General features: G+C 41.4%; 1 protein-coding gene and 1 long non-coding RNA gene across 6 annotated transcripts in view; one reads left to right on the top strand and one right to left on the bottom strand.

The window, feature by feature from the left end:
- LOC142068560 (uncharacterized) overlaps positions 1–1,733 on the top strand; it is a 469,584-nt gene extending 467,851 nt beyond the window's left edge. Inside the window, exon 5 of the long non-coding RNA XR_012664397.1 lies at positions 996–1,733. This is a non-coding gene — a long non-coding RNA (uncharacterized LOC142068560). The remainder of the gene's footprint in view (positions 1–995) is intronic.
- Positions 1–18,583, bottom strand: part of ZNF804A (zinc finger protein 804A) — a 220,573-nt gene that overhangs the window by 33,483 nt on the left and 168,507 nt on the right. Inside the window, exon 1 of one of the 5 annotated variants that reach the window (XM_075118003.1) lies at positions 10,782–10,936. The exons of the other annotated variants lie outside the window; for them this stretch is intronic. Coding sequence (XP_074974104.1) covers positions 10,782–10,790 — 9 coding nt within the window. The 5' untranslated portion in view covers positions 10,791–10,936. Of the gene's footprint in view, positions 1–10,781; positions 10,937–18,583 lie in introns of those variants that run through there. 5 annotated transcript variants of the gene reach the window in all.

Here is an 18,583-nt window from a genome sequence, read left to right as displayed (position 1 = left end):
ATTTTGATTTGTAGAAGAGGCTTGAGTTGTGTAGTACAAGAAGAATATAATACTCAAAGCCCCTTGTACTGTGCAATACAGTAGATCTAAATTATATGACAAGGCCACGGGAATTATATGACCAGGCCTATCATGGCGAAGAACGCTACACCATCAGCCGCCTGCTGCCACAACTCCCTCCCTTTCAGAGATGGCCTACAATAGCCTTGCCTGCAGTGCTAAGTTAACCCCCAGACAGCTGTTACAATTTAGCTCTAGCTCCCTTCTCTCCCTGAGGGGCTTACTGCATCTTCTGGAAGGGAGCGAGGACTCTTCAGAGTCAAGTCTGGGGAGTTGTGGGAGAAGTAGATTGTGGCTAGGGAGCTGCTGGAGTTAAAAATGGGCAGGGGGAAGGGCTATATACACTTGTCCTTCAGAATTCCTAAACTGAGCGGACATTTTGGAATACTGCAGGGCAATCTGCAGAACTTCCAAGGTGCACAGCAGGGGCAGTCACGGCAGGTGCCCCTACTATCTTATAGTGGAACTCTCAAGGCATGCAGGAGGGAGTCTCTCTTCTGCCCACCATAGGAAGGTAGCAGCTGAAGAAAGCACCTGTCTAGAAGTGCTCTCAAAGTTGGTCAGAAAAAGAAAAGAGAAGGTCAGGCACCTTCTCCAAAAGCCTCCCCCCTGCTGCCTGCATTTTCTTTGGCTTCCTTAACCTTTGTGTGGTCCTCTCTCCACCATCCCACAAGGTCTCTGGGTCTGTCATTTCTGCAGCACAGATAGGGACAGTTATTCACACAACCACATTATTTTGTATTATACACCAGGGACCATACTGGAAAAAACAGCATTACTGTCCTAAATTCCATCTACAAAGCAACCTCCACCTTCTTGAAACACGAAAACAAGTCACGGTAGATTTTTATGTTCATCCCTCCATATTCTTACATGCTTTTATCAGCATGAAATAGTCAATAATATTGACACAAACTTCTGCTCTTATATTTCAGAAGTATCAACCCCTTGAAATGGAGAGGTAATTCAGCTGTCTCTAATGGATGTTGTTTCAAACTCACTGCGGACTCAGGAAGAAAGAACTGAATTGGATACACTTGTGTTACATTTTAAGGTTATCTTTGCCATTATATCTGCTAAAGATTTTTTTTTAAATGAAAGGTTAGATTCTGAAGCAGAAGATCACAGCCTCCAGAAAAAGAACCACTTTACGAACCCACTGTAAGCTGTCCTAAATATTCTGCTGCTAGATTGGTTTTTAACATTGTAAAACATGAAATTAAGACAATCCATTATTTTGCATTCTACTTATCTAAGGCTGATTAGTGCAAATTTATTTTCACACAATTCAGTCTTAGACATAACCACAATCCAGGCATAAGTGATTTTGTATGACAGTGAAAATAATACTGCTTTTTAGTGCAAAAATAAAACTTTGCACTTACACACATCAAAGAATTTTATGTAACTTTTGGGTGATATAGCATTTGCTTCACCACTTCTCTCCTAGTGCAACACATCTCCTAGGGAAAAGCACATGGAGACCCAGATTTCAGTCACTGAGGGTTTTCAGCAAGGATTGCAGAGGGTAAACCTCCCCAAAATCAAGTAAAAAAACCCCCAAAGAATGAACTTAATTCTGAAGTACAAACTTTATAAAACCTTATAATGATACAAAAACATAGTAATAGCTTAATTTCTGCTACATAGCAAGGGTATTTCATAATCCATATACAGTTATACATAAATATAAAGAAAAGAAAAAAATAGTCCCTAAACAAGTTAGTCCCTACAGAAACACAGTGAAAAGTAACTCTGAGTTCCAAAAGCTTAGGTTGAGTTCCCCTGGGTCTCAGTTAGAGTCTTTGTTCATCAGTTCTACACAGTCTGCTGAGTCAAAAGCTCTGCAATATCTTCCTTCCTCTTGCTTGTGGAAATCTCCAACTGAAACCCAGCTAGACTCAGTTCCCTCCTCTGCTGGAATAGTTCAGTTAGCTAGTCAGTTAATAAATTAACCAACCAATCAGTATTAAGTATATAAATTACTAACCCTGTTACAAGAAAAATACAAAACTAAGAAAATATAGATGACTTTTTCTCCATCATCACATTTAAATAACAGTTGATAAACACTACAGGTTAAGGCAATTTGACCAAAATCAAATAACATTCAAGGTATATGATTAAAATGAAAGAAATTAAAATGAAAGAAAACTATTTTCCCTCCCAATTTCTCATTTCTGTAGCTAGAACTGCCAGGGCCACTCTGCTGGAAAGTTAACAATATCACTAATCTGAAAAATGCTTCAGAGGGAAACCAGCCTGCTTCTGCTCCTGTGGCTGAGCTTCTCCTAACCCACACAGGTCACATGTTTTCTTGTAAAGCAGCTGTCCCAACTACTTGCCCTCAGTGGATTCCATTAGTTCAGCTACAGGGAGCCTATTGAGCATGTCCAAGACGACTACATCTAGTTCCAGAAACTTCTGGGCATGGAATGCTAATTGCGTATCTGCCTACCAACAATGACCCAGACACAACTCATTCCTCTCCCCGTTCTCCTCTCAACACATCTTAAAGAGATCTCTCCCTATTCGGCATTAGGTTACCCTTACAGAAATCAGTGGAAGGTACTGGAAATAAGTGATACATCAGGGTCACTCCTTTCACCAATTAAATGTAACCACTGTTGGAGTAGAAGATGGCAGCTGTTTAAGAGTGCACACCAGTTCTATACAACTGTTTAGAACAGGAAGTGAAGAAGAACATTGTAATTAGTTGAAGCTGCAGGGGAGATTAATGTAACAGAATCTAATTACCTGACTTGGAATTTGGCCTATACACCAGAGTTAACACCCTTGTACTTAAGAAAAGTGGTATAGAACTTTAATTAGCACAACGGTTAAGGTCTTGGTTTTATGCTGCAAAGACAGCAACTCCAGCAGCACAATGCAGGGGAAAGTGCCATCTATTGAAGAATCAGCTCTTCTTGTAGACAACAGATGCTAATTGGATGTCTCTTATCAGAGTTCTGAGCTGCCCCAACCCTGCTCAGCAGGTGAGAGCTGATGAGAGCAGAACACGGGGTGGTACAGCTAATAGCTTTACTGTAGAGTCCCAGTTCTTTAATGAACGGCAAATACGCAGGTCTTAATAAATAAGAGCCTTATGCTTATGCTTGGAAACTGAAACACATTATTTAATTTTTGCTCTCTCTCTGCAACAGCGAGTATTGAGCTACCATTATTAATAGAAAACATACTTGTGACAGAGGACAAAATTGTAACCTTTGATGTAAGAATTAAACTGACAAAGCCATTATGGAAGAACAACCAGTCAAAGTACGACAGTCACAAATGCACAACTTTTAAAAGCTGAAAAGAGCTGCCAAGGTGTCAAGACAGGAGAAAAGCCAGCATAATTAACATAATCTATTGGGACGGAAAAAAGCAGAATTTGTTTTTGGACAATTACAGATTAATAAATGGAAGTGTCAGTTTCTGTATAGTTATTTCTAAAGCACCCATTAAAATGTACTAAAGGCCAAAACCTCTGAAAGTCTCTGGCATATTAGGGCGCACACTATCATTATTTCATATTTCAAGTAATTTTGTTGTCAATGATAGCAGTTATAAACGTGCAAGAAAATGTTTTCCTCAGCAGAACCACACCGTTTGCTCTACCGAGAATATTTGTGCGGCCTTCTGACAATAACCCACAGGCGACCATTATTTTAATTTTGCACTATTGCCAGTGTACACTTTTTTCCCGAAGATAGACAGATACACACAGAACAATATCACAGAATACCGATTTAATTCTTCACCAACAATGAAGTTCCCGGCTGTGCAGTGGATCAGCAAAAGGCGTATGCACCATCTAAGTTCAGCTGAAGCCCTATTTTTGTACTGGCCTCTGCACATGGGTGAGTTTTATCCCAAGGTCCAAATCCTGCTAACTCTCACTTCTTCACGTGATCATTAGATTTAAGTCAATGGGCCCCTCTGAAGAGCCCAAACCTTCGAAGGAAACTGAACTTTTGATAGTCACATGAAATCCCACTGCAGTTCCTTTGTGAGCAGTAGTTGATCCCACGTTACTCTAAGCTATGGCTACACTAGATGCTAGGAGTGTTTGATTCTACAGCTCATGTATACATACTCATACAGGGGCTCATCGAGTGAGCACATCTATATGTAGTTGTGGAGCCGTGGTAGCACTTGTAGCAGCACAGGGGCATGGCTGAGCTGTACTGAGTACAACCTGTCTGAAACTGGTGGAGGTCTGGAGCCTCCTGGAGGGTCGAAAACAGGTTTCAGAGTGTCCACCAAGAAGGGCGGGGGTTAGACTCGCTGGAGCCCAGGGCAGAAAGCCAAAGCCCTGCCACCTGGGGCTGAAGCCAAAGACTGAGCGACTCATGGTGCGGGACCCTGGGCAATTGTCCTGCTTGCTACTCCCTAACACTGGTCCTGGCTTTTATATACAGAAAACCAGCTGTTGTCGCACTGGTGGGCCATGGAGTTTGTATATCATGTTGGGGTGCGGGGTGGGAGGCTCAAAAAGAAAAGGTGGAGAACCCCTGATCTACATGATCACATCCCAAGCTGGCAATGTAGACATAGCCTTACTGTATTCAAAGTAGCCCTTTCCTAAGAGTTTTACAAGAGTTCTTATACTTTTCTCATGCTATTATTTATGGCGTTCTTCTCGAAACCTGAACATTCTATTTCATTCAACACTGGTCCTTTTCTTTTTCTGTTTGGCCACTCTTTGGCTCTTCCCTTCTTGCCATCTCTTTCTTATGGAAGATAATTTGACATGACTTTGCCTTGCTTACTTTCTTGTTAATCGGGTCAGGTTTGTCAGCAGATTCATCTTTCTTCTGCTGTTAGCTGTCTAGTTATGTAGAACCAAAGCAAAGGGTACTTCATAATAAGAAGTGGCTACTTTAAAAGCAAATTCCTTAGCAACAGAGCTGTGGATGTAAATGTGTCAGATAATTAGAATTTTCAGAGTAATGCCAATCAAATTATAATTGCTGCCTGTTACTAAAAGTAAAAAATATTTGGAACCATCATGTTATTATCAGAGGGTTTGGTACCACTGCCTATTATTGGTTGCCTGACACGTCTCTTTATAAGATCTTGCTTTCAGTAGCTTATAACTTTGCTAAACTTCAACTCTTTGACTGAGATTTTACATGCTGGGTGTCTACCTCAGGCTGAATTGTTTTAGAAAATTTCAGCAAAACCGAATCAGTAATTTCTGAGAATGAGGCGAGGGTGGAAAACTGCATCGTTGTGCCCATAATAAACCATTTTGGTGATCTTTCCTTTGAAAAGTTCTAGTGCCCTTGTGTTTTGGACCAGGTCTGAAATTTGGATGTGTGGTTGCCTTGTTGCCAAATTTGCCCATGTTATAATCCTTTGAAAAATGGCAATTTGCACATGCTCAATAGAGATTTCTTAGATTTGAGCAGCTAAATTCACTGAAGATTCTGTCTGTACTGAGCCTTCTTCAGCCTGTGGACGAGCAGGACTTCCCTGCAATTGCAGCTCTGGGTTTCTCTGGGCTGTGTCAGGTCCAATCACCTGAACTGGGAGCAGAGAGCCTGTTTTTTCTGGGCTCAGGAAGTGTGAAGGATGAAGGTTCCTGATTCAAATGCAGAGGGGACAAGAACCTGACCTCCAGCGATCTTGGGGGAATAGACTGGGCCGAGGGAGACTGGGCCCAGAGGCTGACAGGAAGGCAAGGAAAACTGGGACGGGGAGTTGCACTGCGGAGGGAGAAGGGGGAGGAGAGGGAGGAAGGCTGGGAACCTGAGAGACACTGGGAATGAGAACCAGTGGGGTGAGGGAATGAAGTGAAGGGGGAGGGAAGACAGATCTGACAAGAAGCCAGGGTGTGAGGGGAGAACTGGGACAGGCTGAGCAAAGAGACAGCCCTCTGAGGGGGTGACACTGAGAGTCTGGATGAGAAGCCTAGGGAGGGAAATTGGGGTCTGGGAGCAGGAGGAGAGAGACAGATCAGATGAGGAACCAGGAAGGGGTGGAGTTCAGACTTTCGGAACAAGGATCAAGAGATTGGGAGAACTGGGAATGGCCGGGCAAGAAGACTGGCAGTGGGAAAGGAAACAGACTGGGAGTGCAGAAGGGGAGAGAGGACTTGGGGCAAGGAGCCTGGGAGGAGGAGCCTGAGAAGTGGAGACTGTGACTGCCGAGGGTGAGAAGATTGGCACAAGGAGCCAGGGGTGAGAAAGAGACAGGACATGGATGGCAACAGATTGGAGGGGATGGGGCACAAGAGGGTCATACTTGGGGGGAATGGGCAGAAGACTCCATGCGCACTGTAACACCTCCTTTCAGAGTATAGTATGGAACTGAAGTATGGAACTTGAATCTCACCATTCCTCTGCTGTCACCCCACCTATGTGAACCCCACTGGCAAAGTGTTCTATTCCCTTCTAGTGCTGGCCCACACAGAGGGTAACATGGTACTCTATTAGCTCACGAGGTGGAGATCCATGCAGTGGATCCAAAGGTTCCAACCCTGCTGATGATGTATGTGGGTGTCAACATGATCCCACATGATGGGAATTTCTTTTAATTATTTTAAAATCTAGGAAATCACACTCTCATGAAATGTACAGGATGAACCTGCTCTGGAGGACTGGGTAATGACAGAGACTGTTGACAGTAGGACCCCTGCTTCATTTGTTGCAGAAGTTGGAAGGGATGTCCTAGGCACAGAAAGGTGAAGTAACTGGCACCAGATATCAAAGCAGGACTAGGATGCAGGTCAGCTGACACCCAATCTACTAGACCACACTGTGCAGTTAATGAGGTAGAGGCTTTCACGAGAAGGAGAAAGGATGATGTCATGGTAGAGTCACTTAAGTGCTGCCTGGGGGAACTGCATTCTCTTCCTGCCTTTGGCACAGAGTTCCTGTGTGATGCTAGTCAAGTCAGGTAAACCAAACTTTTCATAGGTGGTCACTAATTGTGTATACCGACTCTTCTGGGTGACACACTTGAAACCCTGTGGTCTGCTCTGCAAAAGTGCTGACCACCCTCAGTTGCAACTGAAGTCAATGTGAACTATGCTTTGAACATATAAAGTGTTATGTAATGCTGACTACTCTGAAAAATCAAGTCTCAGGTTTCCCAAATTGGGCACCCACAATTAGCATATACTTTTGACCTTATGCTCTCAGTTCCTTATTTAGGTGGCGTGAAAATACATGAATATTTGTGAAGCACTCAACACCCCAGAAAAGCCCAGGAGGAACTTAATAATTCTGACTTCAGAGCAGGGGTTGAGCAGTCGGTAGTAAAGGCAAAATACTGACTAGCTGCTCATTAAGTGAACACTGGCCATCCTGCGCACTGTAGAAAAAATAGTATGTGATTATGTAATTAAAGGCTGTAGCATAATGCATATGCACAAGGTAGCACAGGAAACCTAAATTTCGAGTGCTTGACTTTCCAATCTTAATGATGCTTGTAATGTAGTTTTTGTATGTGTTACACACTGTATAGACAAAGCAAACATTTACCATTTGCTATGGCTTGTCTTCAGTACTGTGCTAAATCAGCGCTGCTGCAATTGATGCAGTGATGTCAGTTTAGCGCATGTGGTGAAGATGCACTAAAATCAACGGGAGCACGCTCTCCCATCTATGTAATTAATCTGGCTGCGTCAGTGGAAGAGCATTTCCCATCGACATAGCATGGTGTATATACCACATTAAATCGATGTAAGTTATGTCATCTGTGGGGGGAGGTTTGTTCGTATCTAGAGTTACCTGATAGCAACTGTGAAAAAATGGGATGGGGGTGGGGGGTAATAGGTGCCTACATAAGAAAAAGTCCCAAAAAACGGGACTGTCCTTTAAAAACGGGACATCTGGTCACCCTATTCATATCCCTGAGCAACGTAACTTGCATCAACTTAAGCGGCAGTGTAGACAAGCCCTATCTTATCCTTCCCTCCTTTTGCCTGTGACATTTTGCCTGTCCTTAACTTTAATTTTAAGCAATTTGGGAGCAGGCATTGTATCTACCCATGTGTTTGTATGCAACATAGCATAAGGAGTCACTGATCTAGACTGGGACCTCTGGGTGCTACTGCAATACAAATAGTTAATGATAATAGCAACAAACAAAAGGGAAGTAGGGAAAAATCTGCATCTAAGAAGAAAGTCTTCTCTTCATTTCATGTCATAGAAAGGTTATAAGATTTTCAGCAGTTGGAAGAGGAAGGTTGGCTAAGTTTATAATATCTGCTTTTAATGTTAATGTTTGGTAGTGTTAGCATATCATGATGACAAGATGAAGCTATACCAGAGCAGCTGGGCATTTAAAAGTAGCTGCATTAATCATTAATGAATTTGAATTAATAGTATTTATTATTTATTATTTGTATTACAGTAATGCCCAGAGGACTCAGTCAGATCTAATTTATGACAAGATGCAGCAAGGTGGTATAACACACAAGCAGAGGAAAGAGAAGGGTAACAGTGAGCAGAAGGCATGCTGGCACAGTTAGATTCAGATTCTCTCTTTTTAAAAAATATATATAAACAAACAGGAGACATTAATTATCTTAGCTGTTCTATACCTAACTATTATTCGTTGTCAGTTTACCCTATGTGATACAGTAGAAGTGAATTTGGAGGAAGCATTTGAAGGGTTTCTGCTTTACAGATTAATTTAGGGAGACCGCTTGTCAAATGTGCACCATGGAAGAAAGCACAGTGGTGATCATGGGAGAAATTGACAATTGGGTAATAAAATATTGCATTATTGGCAGAGAGGAATCAGAGAGACAATAAAATATGAGTAAACAATTCAGGAAGGGCTAAGTTATGAAAGGCTTTGAAGGTAAGGTCAATAACTTGTATTTGATACTGTGACAAAGGGTGTGGGGACTGGCATGATTATAGTTATGGAAGTAAAATATGATAGCAGAAGTGATTTGAATGGCCCCGAGACATGTGAATGTCAGGAAGGGCTGCAAAGAAAAGATTGCTGTACATAAGACAGGAAATGCTAATAGCCAGGGTAGAAGTATGAGGTTGAAACTTTCATATTAAAGAAGATTTGTAAGTAAACAGACTATTTCTACCTCTTCAGAAAATTATAGGCTGCTGAGTGAAAGTGGAAACATTGGTATACAGGTTTAATATTCTATTTGCATTCACCTTGATTCCAACAGAACTAAATATTCTATATACTTTTCCAGTATGTCCATGTTTATTCTAAACACACCTCATTACAGCCAATAATCCAGTTAGGAAAACAGTATATATTAGACAAGAACAAACCTTCATTGGCTAGGAAATTGATAAGAAATGATATACAATATCTTTCCAGTAATTTATAATTACTAAAAAATGCATTTTTATGGCTTCTTTGGTAATGAGAAAATAAAAGTGGCTAGAATTTGCAAGAAAATTGCATGTGTAGTATTATACTTTACTCAATAATATCCCAACATAAACTGACAAATTGAAGTCCTGAATTTAAGGAGTCTAAATTTCCTGGGACAGCTCCTATCAAATAGCAAATCATTGCTTGGCATGTACCTTATGAGTAATATGAGTACTAAAAGGAAACTAAATTACAACTCTTGCCATTTCAGAAAACATTGCATGAGTTCTCCCCCTAATTGTTAGTCTCTAAGGTGCCACAAGTACTCCTTTTCTTTTTGTGAATACAGACTAACACGGCTGCTACTCTGAAACCGGGAAATAAAGTATGTTAATAACTAATACAAATTGATTTACTTCATTTTACAAGTTTCAGAGTAGCAGCTGTGTTAGTCTGTATCTGCAAAAAGAAAAGGAGTACTTGTGGCACCTTAGAGACTAATAAATTGGTTAGTCTCTAAGGTGCCAGAAGTATTCCTTTTCTTCTTGCATTTTACAAGTATTTCTAATAAAGCAGTGCAACATCAGTCATTTACAAATGTTCAATGCCGGCATGTTATTAAAGGAGAACCAGCAGAACAAAACATTTTTTTTATAATTGGTTTTGTGCTTTTTTGCCTGTGTGATATATAAAGAAGACCTGAAATAAATGTTGTGTATCTAGATTGATCAATCAATATTAGTCCATTCTATGGGTGGATGCTAATAATTACAAAGAGGGAAAATATTACCATCACTTTTCACAGTCCTTTTAGAGTTGATACAATTTAGAATTTTGGCTGTAAAGCAGAATAGTCAATTGCTAAATGTAATGATATTTCCTTTCTTTTTCATGTGATTGCAAAAATAACAGACCAAATTCAATCCTGGTGTAAATCCATTGGACCCCTTCCCTCTCCCCCCTGCAGCACTCCAGGTCTCATATTTGCACTTAGATTTCAGCAGCACTTCAGAGGGGGCATGTCAGGACGCTGGTGTTACTATGTCTCCACCCCTGCACAGGGGCAGATTAGCGCAGAGCAGTAGTACTGTGGAGAGCACTGCCTGTATCATTTATTTTAAATGTAAGAAGTGTATTTCCTTCTGCACCCAGGAAGCATTATGTCCTATAGAGCATTAAAAGTGCAACCTGCTGCATTACCTTGTCTTTCAAAAGACATAATTTAGACTTTAATTTTATTTATAGAGCAACTCCTATGCACCAGGGAGGCAAGGCCAATTTCCAAAAAAAGCCATGTCTGTTAGCCCAGTATCTCTAAAATAAACTCATACTTGGCATTCTCTTTCTGCCTTTGTGCTCTGGTCACATCCTTACATTTTAGCAGAGTGGTGATCTTGATTTCTGTGCCTCACCTTCGTCATGGTTCAGTGCTGTGCTGTCGTTCGGCAATCTTGCTTTTCTCCCGGGAACAGCAATGTCAGCATTTTTTTAAATGGAGTGGAAGGAAGAAATATTGAATACTGAAATACTGAAACATTTCTGTCCCTTTCAGGTTTCAGAGTAGCAGCCGTGTTAGTCTGTATTCACAAAAAGAAAAGGAGGACTTGTGGCACCTTAAAGACTAACCAATTTATTTGAGCATAAGCTTTCATAAGCATCGAATGCATCTGATGAAGTGAGCTGTAGCTCACGAAAGCTTAAGCTCAAATAAATTGGTTAGTCTCTAAGATGCCACAAGTCCTCCTTTTCTTTATCCCTTTCAAACACTACAAATCAGACATTGTGTGGTGGAAGTACATAATGAACATGCTCAAACTTGATAATACTCCTTATAATTGTAACTACTGATGTTAATACATCAAAAGCTACATTTAAAAATCATAAAGACTTATAAATCATAAAATATATATATATATATAATAGAATCACAGAATATCAGGGTTGGAAGGGACCTCAGGAGGTCATCTAGTCCAACCCCCTGCTCAAAGCAGGACCAATCCCCAACTAAATCATCCCAGCCAGGGCTTTGTCAAGCCTGACCTTAAAAACCTCAAAGGAAGGAGATTCCAGCACCTCCCTAGATAACCCATTCCAGGGCAACAAAGCCCATTGCCAACTGTGTCCACATAACTATTCAGGGGACGCCATCATAGGGCCTAATCACATCAGCCACACTATCAGAGGCTTGTTCACCTGCACATCTACCAATGTGATATATGCCATCATGCCATCATGTGCCAGCAATGCCCCTTTGCCATGTACATTGGCCAAACCGGACAGTCTCTACATAAAAGAATAAATGGACACAAATCAGACGTCAAGAATTATAACATTTAAAAACCAGTCGGAGAACACTTCAAACTCTCTGGTCACTCGACTACAGACCTAAAAGTCACAATATTACAACAAAGAAACTTCAAAAACAGACTCCAATGAGAGACTGCTGAATTGGCATTAATTTGCAAACTGGACACCATTAAATTAGGCTTGAATAAAGACTGGGAGTGGATGGGTCATTACACAAAGTAAAACTATTTCCCCATGTTTATTTTTTCCCACTACTGTTCCTCACACATTCTGGTCAACTGCTGGAAATGGCCCACCTTGATTATCACTACAAAAGGTTTTTTTTCTCTCCTGCTGGTAATAGCTCACCTTTCCTGATCACGCTCATTACAGTGTGTATGGTAACATCCATTGTTTCATGTTCTCTGTGTACATAAAATCCCCCTACTGTATTTTCCACTGCATGAATCCGATGAAGTGAGCTGTAGCTCACGAAAGCTTATGCTCAAATAAATTTGTTAGGCTCTAAGGTGCCCCAAGTACTCCTTTTCTTTTTGTGGATACAGACTAACATGGCTGCTACTCTGAAACCTGGCATTCCAGTGCTTCACCACCCTCCTAGTGAAAAAGTTTTTCCTAATATCCAACCTAAACCTCCCCCACTGCAACTTGAGACCATTACCCCTTGTTCTGTCATCTGCTACCACTGACAACAGTCTAGATCCATCCTCTTTGGAACCCCCTTTCAGGTAGGTTGACTCATATCCAGCTTCTCGTCCACTGTAACCCCTAGGTCCTTTTCTGCAGAACTGCTGCCTAGCCATTTGGTCCCTAGTCTGTAGCGGTGAATGGGATTTTTCCATCCCAAGTGCAGGACTCTGCACTTGTCTTTGTTGAACCTCATCAGATTTCTTTTGGCCCAATCCTCTAATATGTCTAGCGCCCTCTGTATCCTATCCTTACCCTCCAGCGTATCCACCAGTCCTCCCAGTTTAGTGTCATCTGCAAACTTGCTGAGGGTACAATCCACGCCATCCTCCAGATCATCAATGAAGATATTGAACAAAACCCGCCCCAGGACCGACCCTTGGGGCACTCCGCTTAATACCGGCTGCCAACTAGACATGGAGCCATGAATCACTACCCATTGAGCCCAACGATCGAGCCAGCTTTCTATCCACCTTATAGTCCATTCATCTAGCCCATACTTCTTTAACTTGCTGGCAAGAATACTGTGGGAGAATGTATCAAAAGCTTTGCTAAAGTCAAGGAATAACACATCCACTGCTTTCCCCTCATCCACAGAGCCAGTTATCTCATCATAGAAGGCAATTAGGTTAGTCAGGCATGACTTGCCCTTGGTGATTCCATACTGACTGTTCCTGATCACTTTCCTCTCTTCTAAGTGCTTCAGAATTGATTCCTTGAGGACCTGCTCCATGATTTTTCCAGGGACTGAGGTGAGGCTGACTGGCCTGTAGTTCCCCGGTCCTCCTTCTTCCCTTTTTTACAGATGGGCACTACATTAGCCTTTTTCCAGTCGTCCGGGACCTCCCCCGATCTCCATGAGTTTTCAAAGATAATGGCCAATGGCTCTGCAATCACATCCACCAACTCCTTTAGCACTCTCGGATGCAGCGTATCTGGCCCCATGGACTTGTGCTCGTCCAGCTTTTCAAAATAGTCCGGAACCACTTCTTTCTCCACAGAGGGCTGGTCACCTCCTCCCCATGCTGTGCTGCCCTATATATATATAGAGAGTGGCTGTCATTTGAATTTAACATTACCATGGGCAATAAAGAAAAACAGCTCCTTCTGTGGAAAAAATACATAGGAAAAACTGCCAAAGTGATTTTCAACAGTGAGAGAGAGCTACCTATGGTTCAATTTAAATAAAAGCTTTTAAATCCCAGTCCATGTTTAATTAACATTCAAGAGAGTCAAGATTGCTTGCACATCAGGAGACACAGAAATGAGAAATATCTCTGTGCTGTAATGTGATTAGGAAACTGAAAGGAGCAATATAAATTTGCTCCCTATCTGAAAACTAGTTTTCTGCTTGTTTGATTGCAGGAACTCAAGGGAAGTAGTAGAAGCCCCATCACTTAAGTAATTTAAAACTAGAGGAGATGAAGTGCACCAGAATAAGCTGCAGAGAAGTATTTTGCCTTGGCAGGAAATGGACGGTACGGGATGATGCCAAAGATATTTTCCATCCCTGATTTCTGTAAGCCAAATCTACCAAGAGACAGGAGTTATGTTATTTCCATGTAGGAGAATGGAAAAATTGGTGTTTCCACTCCATTTGTGTGGTTTCTGCCTGATAATTCCACTGGGAGATAGGGTTTTTCCCCACCTGCTGCAGAAGGGGCAGGGACTTTGGCACTGAAATTCTCAATTCTTAGAGAACCTCCTGGGCCAAAAGCCATCAGTGCAGAAGCTATGTGCCACTGATCTGCTTCATGGCCCACAGAGTCTTCAACAGCAGCCCAACTCTTGCCATATCCTCTGTGTCTTCTGATTCCACTCCTCCTTTTTAAGCAGATTTCAGAGTTCAGTAGTGGCCCAGCAAAAGCTAATGATGAATAAGTCAGAATTCAAGTGCATTGGGACTGTCTGTGTCTTTAAGAGAATGATGCTGCAGACAATAGCCATCCTTGGGCTCTGCCTCTAGCCTGCTCCCTCACCGAGTTATAGGAGACCTGGATCTCCACAGGGTGAAGGTAAAGCAGGATGTATGTAATAGAACCAGGAGGAGCAAGATATAAAAGTGAAGTGAAAGAAGTTCAACATCCTCACTTTATAAAAAAGGTGGCCAAATGGAACCCTACCTTTATGGGGTTGCCAAACTCTGGTCTGCTATCTTGTGTCTACAGCCTTGGATTTGTTTTGTATGTGGAAGAGATCTTGGGAGTCTTCTGAAGCTTTTAAGTTTTCACTTTGAACAGGGCCCAGTTCCAGTATGCTGCTATAATACAGGACAACATTTTAAAAGCCAAGTGTTCCAAGGTGTTGTGAGTAATAGCTAGTTAGTATTTTGTGGCAGTGATAACACTCTCAAGACAGTTTGCTGCCTATGTCTTCGACTGATCCTATGACAGTAATGTGAATGTGACATATCTTGAATAGACAGACATGGAAAAAGTAATATAAAATATTGTTAGTCTTCGGACAAGAAGTGGTTGATTTTAGGGCTTTGCAGCAGGTCAGTTTCCATTGTTAGACATTTATGCTATGGAAACTAGTCTGGTATGTTTATTTACGCTACATACATGTTCTTATCTATACAATGTACATAAATCCCATTATTCTTAATCCAAGATTAACTCAACTGTACACTGCCCCAGAGACCCAGCCCCATCACCTGGAGCAGCCATCAGGTACAGCTGCCTTTGTCACTGTCCCTCTAGATCTCAAATTTCCCTCCCCATTGACATAGGATCTTTGTCCATGTCTGTCATCTAGGGTGACCAGATAGCAAATGTGAAAGATCAGGATGGGGGTGAGGGGCAATAGGCGCCTATATAAGAAAAAGCCCTGAATATCAGTACTGTCCCTATAAAATCGGGACATCGGGTCACCCTACTATCATCCTCCAGTCAGGACCCAGAAGAATAGCAGCAAATTCACGGTCAGCAGATTTATTGCAATGCCCTATTCGTGCTCAGTAGATTCATTACAATACATTTTATGGAGATTTGTTTTATCACCCCTAAATATACTGTGAGGTTGTTTTGTTTTTAATCTTGTACAGCAAAGGTAACAGAAAAAAATATTGTCAAATTCAAAGCAAAATTCCTATTTCTGATATGTTGCCTCTGTCATTTTGAGGTTACAGGGATTAAAAAGCAGTGAGGTATCATAACAGAAAGATCAGATTCCAACACACCACTGCTTATGGCTGTTTTGCCCCAAATGCTGTCTCTGCTAACAACCACACATCCATTTGCATTTTCTGATATATAATAGATATAGTCTGAGTGCCAAGTCATTCTCTTGCATAGATCTTGATGGGGAATTTCCCTTCGGAAAGCCTGCAAGGTCACAATAGCTCTGGTTAACTTATGTAGAACAGGGGAATACCTTTAATCTCATATGTATCCTTTAATGGGTATGCATCCCGTGACGGACACTTTGTTCATCACCCTCTTTGTTGAAAAGTGTTGTTTCTTTTTTTTTTAAAGAAACCTTTGGTTATGGAAAAGTGGAGACACACAGTATGTTTTGTTTCAAGTGAAGATTTAATTTGGGCTGTGCTGTTCGTTATCCCTTTCAAACAGCATAGTTTCTTCTCAGAACAATGATATTTGGATGTTGTGAATGGAAGTTGGCAGAGGAAAGAATCCACTATGATGGATGAGGATATTTATTTATTTTCAGAAAGAGGCAAAATATCCACACATTGTGATTTTTTTTAAAAAGAAGCTTAAAAGATGACTGCAAGGTTTGGTGTTTTTTGTTTTTACATTGTCTAAGGAATTAGACAATTGACCGCATAGATGCTAACAGTGGTCACCATGTTAACATTCACCACTGTATTATCGGCTGCCCTACATTTGTTTCCTATGTCAGTGCACATAACCTTAAGTTTAAAATATGTTGGGGGGTCATCTAAAACCTTAGTAAAATTGTGGTTTTGTAAAACTGATCTCATTTTCATCCTTCTTCTTCACTTACTTGTTATGTGTTAGTTCAGAAGAAGTTTGTGATGTTATAAACACCCAAATATGAGCAAAGACTGCTTTCTGATTGGCTATATTATAGGTATTCTCTATAATCAGAAAGCAGTATCTCAGAAGGCCAGTGCAGAGAAGATAATGTTGAGAGGAAGGGAGAAGCCAGAGGATCCATGGTTATGCAGACCTAACGGCAACAAATCTTCACACATGTGGAGTGGGGTGCAACACCTGCTACTGCAGCCCACAGGCATTTCTCGCCCTACAATTCCTGCTTGGGTCCTTGCACACAAGTAGTTTAATTATATAAGGAGGGGTGATCTTCATTCAGTGAGCCATATGTTGAGGATTGGCCTCTGACTTTAACGGGATCATTTTGTGCCTGAGTTGCTCTCACATGACTGTAGTTGAATGTCTCTAGCTGCATGACTAAACTCTCTTTGGCATTAGCTCTGTTATTTTACTTTTCATCCACATCCTGGTGTGGTTCTTTTTTATTTGTTTTGTGTTGTCCTGATACTGAAAGAGCATTTCTGGAGGCAGAGGAAAACTAAGATCAGATAAGCTTCTGTGGTGTCAGGTGGTTAGTCAGAGGTTGCAGGACAGAGCTGCAGGCTTTCAAATTCAGAAATAAAATCACTTTGTTCTTGTAGAAACAAAAGTCCCTCAAGGAACAACTGATGCAGGAGACCTTGTGTGATCTGGCTTTCCTCATCAACAAAACAAAACACTGCACTGTGCTGACTCTCACGGGCTGTTAGATGAAGGTCATTTATTGCCATATACTGTATATTCATCTGCTGCTCCCAACACTGAAGTGTTCTGAGGAACCGACAGGAATTCCCATTTTTTCCTCATGTCAGAAAGTTATAGGTAACATTGTTGACAGTTGCCCAGACAGAAATACCTCCAGAGTCTCCACAATCCACTAAATGAATGTAATCACTGTTTTCTATGTCAGAAGAGATAAGGCAGATATCCCTACACTTGAAGCAAGTATTTTTTTAATATGTGTAAATCGAGGATCACCTTTACTGTAGTTTTAATTGATGTGACCAAAAAAGAAAAGATTCAGTGACAAACACTGTATTCATCCTATGCTTCTTTATCAACAGATGAGAGACAGGGGGATCCTATGGTTTGAGTAGTAGACCAGGAGTTTAAAGAGTGCCATGGACCTTGGGCAAGCTATTTAGGCCCACACTGTCAAACAGTGAGCTAAATGATAATGCTTAGCGTCCTTAGCTCTGAGTTTGTCATCTCTGAATGGGCATCTGATGCTGTTCCCTTGCGCTTGGAACTGCTCGGTGTTTGTTTGTTTTTTTTTTTTCTTTTTCAAGTTCCTGAGGCAGGGTCTTTGTTTCCCCGGCCACACTTCTTGTAAGCACCCTCTACAGATGCACTGGTGAACTGTACTGATGTTATTCCCCTGGTCTTATGGTCAAAGCTAAGAATAAGAAAACACTAAAATAAATTAGATCTTGAGGCAACAGCCTGAACCTCAAGAAAAAAAAGTGTGAAATAGAGTAAGCTCTCATGTCTCTCTCACCTGAAGAGAAAGATCCCTTACCATGATCATGAAGCCAGATATTAAGACTTGTCACACACAAGAAATCAGGGCAGGTCTTGACAAAGCAGTAAGGCTTGCATTCAAGGAAATAGTTTTATTATTCTCTATCATGCTGCTCCATCTGGCTATAAATTGCTGGAAAGTAGCAAGTCTTAAAGAACATCCTCCTTCAGTAACGTCTGGCTGTAACAGTTCCTGAGATGGGATAAGGGCAATCTTCTCATGGTTCACCATGAGACCAGCATACTCTAGGAATTTGATGGTTTGGGAAGCTATCATTTTGTAGCATCATTGTGCTATCACCAGTAGATCATCCAGATAGCATTCGATCTTGATGGCACTGGGGTTATAGATAGTTGCTCTGCAGTCTGTGGTATATTGGAAACTGGTTAAAAAAAATGACAAACTACCACTTTACATGTGCGAAATTTCCTGGTCCAGCTTGCAGGACAGGGGTCTCTGAAGGAATTCATGTGATCTGGGTCAGCTGAGTCAGTTCTGCAGCCAGTTTAGAATAGGGTGGGGTGAGTTGGGCCTCTCTGTTTTTAGGGAACAGCCTGCTTTATGTCTGTTTTGGGGTTCTTGTGGGTTATCATTCTGGCCTGAGAAATAAAGTAGTGTTATGTAGCAACCAGGAGTATTTATGTTTTTATCTAACTTCTCCATATGGATGACGAACATA

Source organism: Caretta caretta, chromosome 11 (genome assembly GCF_965140235.1).
Source record: "Caretta caretta isolate rCarCar2 chromosome 11, rCarCar1.hap1, whole genome shotgun sequence".
Lineage (NCBI taxonomy): Eukaryota > Metazoa > Chordata > Testudines > Cheloniidae > Caretta > Caretta caretta.
This window is presented reverse-complemented; position numbering and strand designations above follow the sequence as displayed.